At 34.9% G+C, this 8855-nt stretch overlaps 1 protein-coding gene across 4 annotated transcripts in view; it reads right to left on the bottom strand.

Moving 5' to 3' along the window:
• Positions 1-269: 269 nt before the first annotated feature.
• LOC115343414 (sodium channel protein type 2 subunit alpha-like) overlaps positions 270-8855 on the bottom strand; it is a 78732-nt gene continuing 70146 nt past the window's right edge. For all 4 annotated transcript variants that reach the window (XM_030019347.2, XM_030019346.2, XM_030019350.2 and 1 more), the window contains 4 exons: positions 8130-8267; positions 6294-6398; positions 4500-4770; positions 270-3585 (listed from right to left, as the gene is read on the bottom strand). In XM_030019347.2, coding sequence (XP_029875207.1) covers positions 2393-3585; positions 4500-4770; positions 6294-6398; positions 8130-8267 — 1707 coding nt within the window. In that variant the 3' untranslated portion in view covers positions 270-2392. The remainder of the gene's footprint in view (positions 3586-4499; positions 4771-6293; positions 6399-8129; positions 8268-8855) is intronic.

The raw sequence follows: 8855 nt of genomic DNA, 5'->3' as shown, positions 1-8855 counted from the left end.
GATTTTGAGGGTTGTCAGAAAGGCTGTTGGGGCAGAATATGTAAGTGTCCTGTGTTATCCCTAGATAGTACACTGGTGACAAAGAAGTAGAAATCAATGTGGTGTAGTCAAAGTTCCCCCATTTTTTAAAAAATCATTTTACATAAAAAAAGATAAATGTGAAGAATAAGGTATTTAGCTCTAGTGATAAAGAAAGCATTCTTTATTTGTACCAAAGCCAGTTTTGGCTTGCTTTAACCAACAGAAGGACAGAGACAAAGAAAAATAAATACAATAAAAAATTGAAATCTTTATTTTTTGGCTCATTTGTAATATTGTTTACGTTGTTTATGATAATAACAATTTCCTGCATGCATTTCACCAACACATTACAAGTCAAAAGCATTTGTAAAAGAAAGATTCTACATTTAATGTTAGCTTGTGTATGAAACACACAATGTCCTGATGTCCTCGATTATACAAATGTGCCATTTTGTTCTTGGGAAATATTGTGGATCCTATTTGTACAAGTCTAGTGCAGCATGATTCAAAAAGAATAAGAATAGGCTATGTAAACAGACACTGCAAGATAGCAAGGATTTAATGGACAGTGAGACTATCTTGGAACTTCTGATGCAAATGGCGCTAGAAATTTGCATGTTCCCCTAATACTTTCCTTGCTATGACCTGTTACCAGATATAACTATTTGGAAACAAGCTGGGTTCCAGATTTACACAATTTACTTCACATTGAAATATATGCAAATATAATATTAAAACAAGATAGTCTACAAATACTCACTTTTTTTCTCATAGTGTGATGATGCCAGTTTGAAATGACCATGGTTAGAAAGTAAGTTAAGTGGATGAGGAAAGAAATGTAAGAAACAGTGATCTAAACTTGAAGACACTTTTCTTATATACAAAACTGTTGCCAAATGGTATTTCTTTACATTATTTATATATGCTAACCACATCTTCAACAGGTTAAACAGTTTGCAATATGGCCTGTATGTCTGATTCTACACCATATAGTAGCCACTTCAAATTTAAAATGCAAAACTAAAGAAGCTCATAAATAGCTGCAAACTATTGCTTAATGATTTGAAAGAATGAGGTCTGGTTGAACAATTTGATTCACTTCACCACTGACACATGGCTTCCTATAGTGGCGACTGTGGACAGTGGAAGGAGCAAGATACAGCAGCAAAAGCATTGACATGCATCAGTGATACTCTCCAAACTATCTATAATGACACAGAATACAACATGTCCTGTTGAGCTCTTGCAAATCACCCATACTGTGGCACATATCTGATGCAAGTCAATGTGGCAAAGCCGTTTAATTCTATGCTCAAATATGCACGACAGTATACTGTTAATATTTACATGGAAAAAGGTATTTTATTGATTCATTGGATGTTGGCCATAATGAGAGAAGACAGTAACTAAAGAACAGTCTAGGAAAAAATCTGAGGTTTTTAAAAAAAAAAGAGAACAAAAGAACTCCCAGGTATATTTTGGTGAAGCTATTTTTCCAGTGCAGAAACCACACAATATTTTTAGGCTGTGAATATTTTAACAAGAACAAGAACTTGTTCATCTTGAATGATTTGCATAAAAATAAGTCATTGCAGACTCCTGTAAATTAGAGGAGACTTTCCAGGCACATTAATCTGGATGCAAATAATCTGGATGCAGCCATACAAGTAGTTAGAACGCCTCAAATTTAAGAGCAACCCTGAAACATGGAAGTTCTTAAAATCTTTAGCTTTGTGCAATGTCGTATTTTTATTTAGGCATGATTGACAAGTGCAGCATGCCTATGCAAATCACTTCTATCTGTACATCATAGAGAATCTGAGAGTAGAACACCTGGTCCTCATACCTCTTTCCCCAACATAAAACCTATTACAAAAATAGTCACATATAATAGTAAACAACTTGTGAATTAAAAAATGATAAATACACTAATACTGATTTTGTAAAAATATGACAAATGTAGCAGTTGCATTACAAACAGTGAAGAGAATTACTGTTCTACGTGTTTTGCAGTAAATGAAACACAAAAAAAGTATCGCTTTGCACTCATTTCATGCTCCGTGTTCTCTGTGGAGCCACTTTTCCCCTCATTCTTAGCAGTGTCAGCTGTAGTGAAAACAATAACTTCTTGTCAAGTTTGTTACCCTGATTCACAGAGTCACAGTTTGATGATGAAGGTTCACTGTTTTGTTATAGGCACTGACCTTAAGTATATATATAATGTATATATATGCACACACACGCGCACACACACACACATATATATGTGTAAAAACTGTCAGTTTGGCATAAACCTCCTACAGGAGTCCAGTTGATGCTTCATTCTCAAAGACTGTAAACAAGTTGTCCCAAAAGCAGAATTCTTAGATCTTTATTTTTTATTTTCCCTGACGTCTTTACCTTTGTAGTTCTTTTCTGCTTTATCTTTTTCATATTTTTCTTTGTCAGGCTTTGTTACACTGTCATAAGAAGGTGGGGAAGTTGTAGAGGAACTCTCATCTGTTTTTTCTGGAGTGGAGTTCCCATTTAGTTTATCAATAATTATCTCTTTTATAACTGTTCCATCTCCTTCTTTGTTTTTATTTCTGTTGTATATACTAGACACCTTTTTAACTTTTTGCCTTAAAAGATAATGCCTGTAAGCACGCTGAATAATGACAGCAGATACCTCCTCCTGTTTTCTTTTTAATGTGGTTGTGATTGGTTCATAGGAGACTTTTGAAGGATTGGCTGCCATAAACCGATCTTCCATCTGTATTCTGAGGGCATCCATCTCCCCACTTTCCCCCAAAACACGCTTTGTGAAAGCAAACAAGATGTCAAGGCAGTGAATTCTGTCGCCGCTTACCATGGGCAGATCCATTGCAATAAGCTGGACTTTGTTTGGTTTTGCTATAAGAAGAGGAGGATCTAAAGAAGCTGCAAAATCAGATAGTTTACTGTATTCTATGAATTGTGTTGCATCGGGATCAAACTTCTCCCAGACTTCATAGAACATCTCAAAGTCATCCTCGCTCAAGGGTTCAGCGCTTTCTTCAGTAGCAACACTGAAGTTCTCCAAAATCACAGCAATGTACATGTTCACCACTACCAGAAATGATATGATAATGTAGCTGACAAAGAAGAAAATCCCAACGGAAGGGTTGCCGCAGTCGCCTTTAACGGAGCTCCCCGGATGATCTTTATGGGGATCACAGTCTGGCTCCCCACTGTTAAGAATTGGGGCTAGCAAACCATCCCAGCCAGCAGATGTGGTAATTTGAAATAGGCAGATCATGCTGTTGCCAAATGTTTCAAAGTTGAACATGTCATCAATCCCAACTTCCCTCTTAACATAGGCAAAGTTGGACATGCCAAATATCGCATAGATAAACATGACCAGGAACAGCAGCAGACCAATGTTGAACAGAGCAGGAAGAGACATCATCAAAGCGAAAAGCAGAGTGCGGATTCCCTTAGCGCCTTTAATGAGACGCAGGATTCGACCAATTCTGGCAAGTCGGATGACTCTGAATAGTGTGGGGGATACAAAATATTTCTCAATCATCTCAGCTAAGAACATACCTAGAGAAAAAAAAGTGAATATTTAAAATATAATTTTAAATTTATTCATTCATTATATATGGAAAGATTTATTTATTGCTGTCTCCAAAACAATCAGTGTAGGGAGTCTATGTTATAGCAAAGCATCATACACGTTATTACATTTATTGAAAGCTGTTATTAAGGTGAAAGCACCTTCCTTTTGTTGAAGTGCTATCTAGGAGGAGGGAAATAAGTAAAAGAAAGATGACTGCTTGTGGCAAGGTAGCTAGTGTCTGCCTAAGCTTTCAGTTATTCCTAAAGCAGCCTGGAGAAAGGAGTTTCTGTCTTGGATATAATCAGTTCTTGAAGCTGAGCCTATTACCACTGTCTTTTATGCAGGACTATATTGGCTTAATTTCTGCAAATTACTGATATTTTTTTTTTTACCTGAGGATCTACACTGTATCAGCACAGCCTCTCTCAGATGTATTACTCTTTAAGACTTAAGTTTTGTCACACAACTCATTTGCACCTTGGAGAGTCATTAGCTTTCAGTTGACAGAAATCTAAATATTCACCAAGACCTTAGTTAACAAAAGCAATTAAAAATCTCACCCCCATAACATACTTTTCAGTTTTAGTACTGAAAGCAAATCTGTGGTTAGTTTGCATATACTAGTAAACATTCCTCTTTATATTTGTACATGTTAATCTAATGTGCCAAATAGTTCCTTTATGTCTTTTGATGGGGATGATGACAGTGAATCTAATGGGAGAGATAAAAATCTTATATGCAACATTTCATCTGTTGTATGCTATAAAGTATGAAGATCTGAATCAACATGTAAGTCGTATAGGAAACAGAAAATTTCATATTCAGTATCATAACATTCTTGAAACAAATGTTCCCTTTTCCTTCTACTAGTTCCTTCCTAAAAGGGAATTGCTCTTACCTACTATGGAGAGAATCACAACCACAAAATCAAAAATATTCCAGCCTATAGTGAAGTAGTAATGGCGAAGTGAAATCAATTTCAAGACACATTCTCCAGTGAAAAGGATAATGAACACAAGGTTAATCCGGGATAAAATTGTTTCCATTTCTTTACTCTGGTCATCTGTTTCTACCATCATTGTGACCATGTTAAGGCAGATGAGTATCATGATGCTGATGTCAAATACTTGTTTTGTTACAAAATCAAAGACCATGCCTTGGAATTTGTTCTGCAAAAACAAGGATGGAATATAGTTTACACTCTGAAAATATTTGTCTTTACAAATGCTAAATAAGAAAGCAAGTCCCTGCAAGATTTCAGAGTGCAGAGCAAGACCCATTCACAATACATCTGTTAACATACACCAAACCCACACTGGTTTGTTTTTCATCCTGTTAGAGCACAAGTCTTATGAGGAGTGGCTGAGGGAACCGGGGTTGTTTAGTCTGGAGAAAAGGAGGCTGAGGGGAGACCTTATAGCTCTTTACAACTACCTGAAAGGAGGTTGTAGCCAGGTGGGTGCTGGTCTCTTCTATCAAGTAACTAGTGATAGGACGAGAGGAAATGGCCTCAAGTTGTGTCAGGGGAGGTTTAAATTGGATATTAGAAAAAATTTCTTTACTGAAGGGGTTGTCAGGCATTGGAACAGGCTGCCCAGGGAAGTGGTGGAGTCACCATCCCTGGAGGTATTGAAAAGATGTGTAGATGTGGCGCTTCAGGACATGGTTACTGGGCATGGTGGTGTTGGGTTGGCAGTTGGACTTGATCTTAGAGGTCTTTTCCAAACTTTATGATTCTTTTCTATTCTATTCTATTCTATTCTAAGAAGTGTACCACTGTTAGCTGAAGGGACGGGAAGGGAAACAATGCAATAATAATAGTAATAATATTAACAATAGACATTATTGGTGTAAAAAGGGTAGTATAACTTGATACCCAGCAAGAATGCCATCCAAAGAGAAACACATTTTCTTATCTTTATTCTTAGCTGGTTTTAGAATACTAACCCCCAGAGATGTCTCTCTCTTCCTTTAACTAATTGTGCTTGGTGAGATTGTTGGACTGCTGAAATTACATGTCTCAAACACACCATGACTGCAATATCCTAGTTTTCCTTTAGTACTTAGCTAAATGTTTATTGCCATATGTTTCTCCTTAGAAAGTCTATTTTTAACCACTTGGTGCATAAGGTTCAACAAGTAATAAATTTTTTCCAAACACTGTAGGTGTTCAGTAAATAACAGAGTAGTTTCTTAGAGACAAATTTATCCTAGTTTATGCTAGGACTCCCTAGAACATTCTTTTATTCTGTAAGATTATCTGCATCTGTCTTTCTCTTTCACATTAGGTGACCACTGCCCCCTTCTGTCTTCAGCAGCAAAGGCCAGTGCATCCCCATTTCCTACAAATTCTCTGCGAGGAATAAAAACAGAAAATGAAGTTTATCCATGGGTAGCAAGAACCAATAAATGATCCAATCAACTGTACTTTTCTAGGACCTAGCCAGGGAATTGTGAAATTTATCACATTAACCTTATTAAATACTACAGTTCATACTTCAGAGTGTATGTTTTTAAATGAAACATGACCTAGTCCGCTGAATTTAAAAAAAGGGGGACAAATTCTACCTTTACCAGAAAAAACATGGAAAAAGTATTTTCTTTCCAGGCATATAGCCTTCTCTTGTTGGCTAAAATAATATTCCCAAATCAATATTTAATATTAGGGGTATTAAAATCAATTCACTCTTACCACTGGCCTCGGTATAGGTTTCTGTGGCTTTTTGGATCCCAGTTTTTTCATTGCATTGTAATATTTCTTCTGTTCTTCTGTCATAAATATATCCTGACCTCCAAAGTAAAGAAATAATATCAAAACTAATTACTATCATGTCCACACATGCAACATTTAACTACAGTATGTCTCTCTGTAATATAATATTATATTTATATTTGATTTATATAACAAAAGTGATTTTTTCAGGTATTTATAGTGTGGATGCTCATATGCATTCCTAACACACAAAAAAACCCCTTACTGGTGCCTTGTCAGGCTGACGGTTGAGTTTTGCCAGTGTCTTCATGCTCGCCTTTGCTGACACGGCTAAAATGGTTCCTACTATACTGATGCTGTTAAATAACTTACTGAGTAGGATATGTTTAGTGCATAAGAGCTTGACTGGTGCCTTACATGTCCTAAATTCTAGGTAGACTTTTAGGATTACAGCTAACCAGGTCTAAAACTGGCGTAACTTCGAGGCACAAGTTGTGTCAAGGGAGAGTATTTGGGTCTATGAGGGTTTTAATGACAGCAAAAAAATCACCTTTGATATAAATTGAAAAAAAGTAATCCAAATCACGCCATAGAAAATTATTAATTAAAACATCACTGGAAACTTGACTAACTCAAATTAACCTTTGTTTGCAGATGCAAATGCTGCCAGTCAGATGTGCGACTGACTGAATTTCAGTATAAAGTAAATTGTGCTTATTGATGAGTCTGAACTAAGTCAGATGGAAACACAATGTCAACGTCACTGTCTGCTAAAGTGGATATTGAAGCCCAAAGCATGGCATAGTTGATAGAAAGTGAGGAAGTAGCCCCAGACCTGTTTATGGCTCTTTTAAGAAGCTAAAGAATATTTTCACAAGGAAAAAATTCTGTAGTTCACAATTGACTTTTACCATAGATTCTGTTTGGTGCTGCTGCTTTTTGTTTGGTGATTGGATAAAACTAAATCATATCAAACTGCTTTTTCACAGCATACAAAGATTTAGAGTGATCCTGAGGTTCTAGTTCTTTTTGTCAGTTGAAGGCTAAGAATTGTGAGGTTTCAAAATATTTTAAATGTGGTTATTTGTATTTTTAGATTTTTGAAGTTATTTTAAATAACACTATATGCATTATCAATATAATTATTTTAAACATACTTGTATGTCAAATGTGTACAGAAAAAAATATCCTTCCTTTTATACCTTTGCTTTATTATTGCTATTAAATTATTGATTCTATTTGTTTAACAAGTTCATCTCATTTCTCACAGAAGTGTTAGAAAAATAGAGCTCTTTTGTAGATATTTTCACTTGTATCTTTAAGCTTTTTCATGTGAGGTTTATTGCACTTACTCTTAACCCACTGTTTAATCAGTTTGCAGAACTATTATCTGTTGTATGAACACAATGCCATGTTGTATCTTCATTAAGTGTCAACAGTTTATATGATTAATTAAAAATTAATTTATCTTAATTCTTTAAACGTAATTAAAAAAGAAACTCTTCCATGGAAGATAATATTACATCTAATCAAAAGAACAATGCACTTTCCCTTTTTGCATCTTCATTTTAGCTCTTACACAATTTGCATATTATTATGAACTGACTCATGATTTGTCTCTCCTCGCTTGTCAAAATGCTGAAATGCAAAGGTCAAAATCACATCCACAGATTTAACATGGATTATATTTAAAAAAAGATGTTTTTATTCAAGGACTTGAAATAACTTTTGATTTTTATTAGCTCTACATAAATAAGTTATTAATTCATTATAGCTATTAATTTATAGCACTGTGGAAACATTTTAAATACTTATCTTCTTTTTTTGTTGGTTGAAGTTGTCTATAATGACACCAATGAAAAGGTTCAAGGTAAAGAATGATCCAAATATGATAAAGATGACAAAATAAAGATACATATACAAGTTGTCCTCATACTTAGGTTGATCTTCTACCTACAAAATATTATAAATTTTATTACCCATGAGAATACTACATGTAAAAAACAATGTATATAATTTATGAATAGGTATATGCTATGTCAGCTAGAAAAGCTATAAACTGTACTTAGTTATTAAAAAGACCCAACATGTCCATTCCAATCAATATTTGGAGAACTGGAAGCTGACAGAATGATTACTCATATGGAATTTTAAATTAAATGTGCACATAGATATGTTTATGTATGTACATATACACAAAGTTCCTCATATAGAAGAAAGAAGCAATGTGGGACTGAGAGCAGTCATTAGTACTTAAAATTTTAACAGCACAAATCTAAGTATTTTATATTGTGTTCAGTACATTTTCATGCAACAGAATCAATTAATTTTTCTATTGCTTAAATCTCCCTGGAACTCTTTCGGTCTTGCATGAGTGTTCTTACATCCAGCTAAGAACAGATGCTTTCAGTAAATTTCTAGTGAGTGTATGTTTTGTGAAATCCATTAAATTGAGGCAAATTTCTAAGGAGGATTTTGTTATTGTTTCAATTTTCCGGATTCCACATCTCAGTGCCTGCACCATTACTGCACAATGTGCTA

This window comes from Aquila chrysaetos, chromosome 6 (assembly GCF_900496995.4).
Source record: "Aquila chrysaetos chrysaetos chromosome 6, bAquChr1.4, whole genome shotgun sequence".
NCBI lineage: Eukaryota > Metazoa > Chordata > Aves > Accipitriformes > Accipitridae > Aquila > Aquila chrysaetos.
This window is presented reverse-complemented; position numbering and strand designations above follow the sequence as displayed.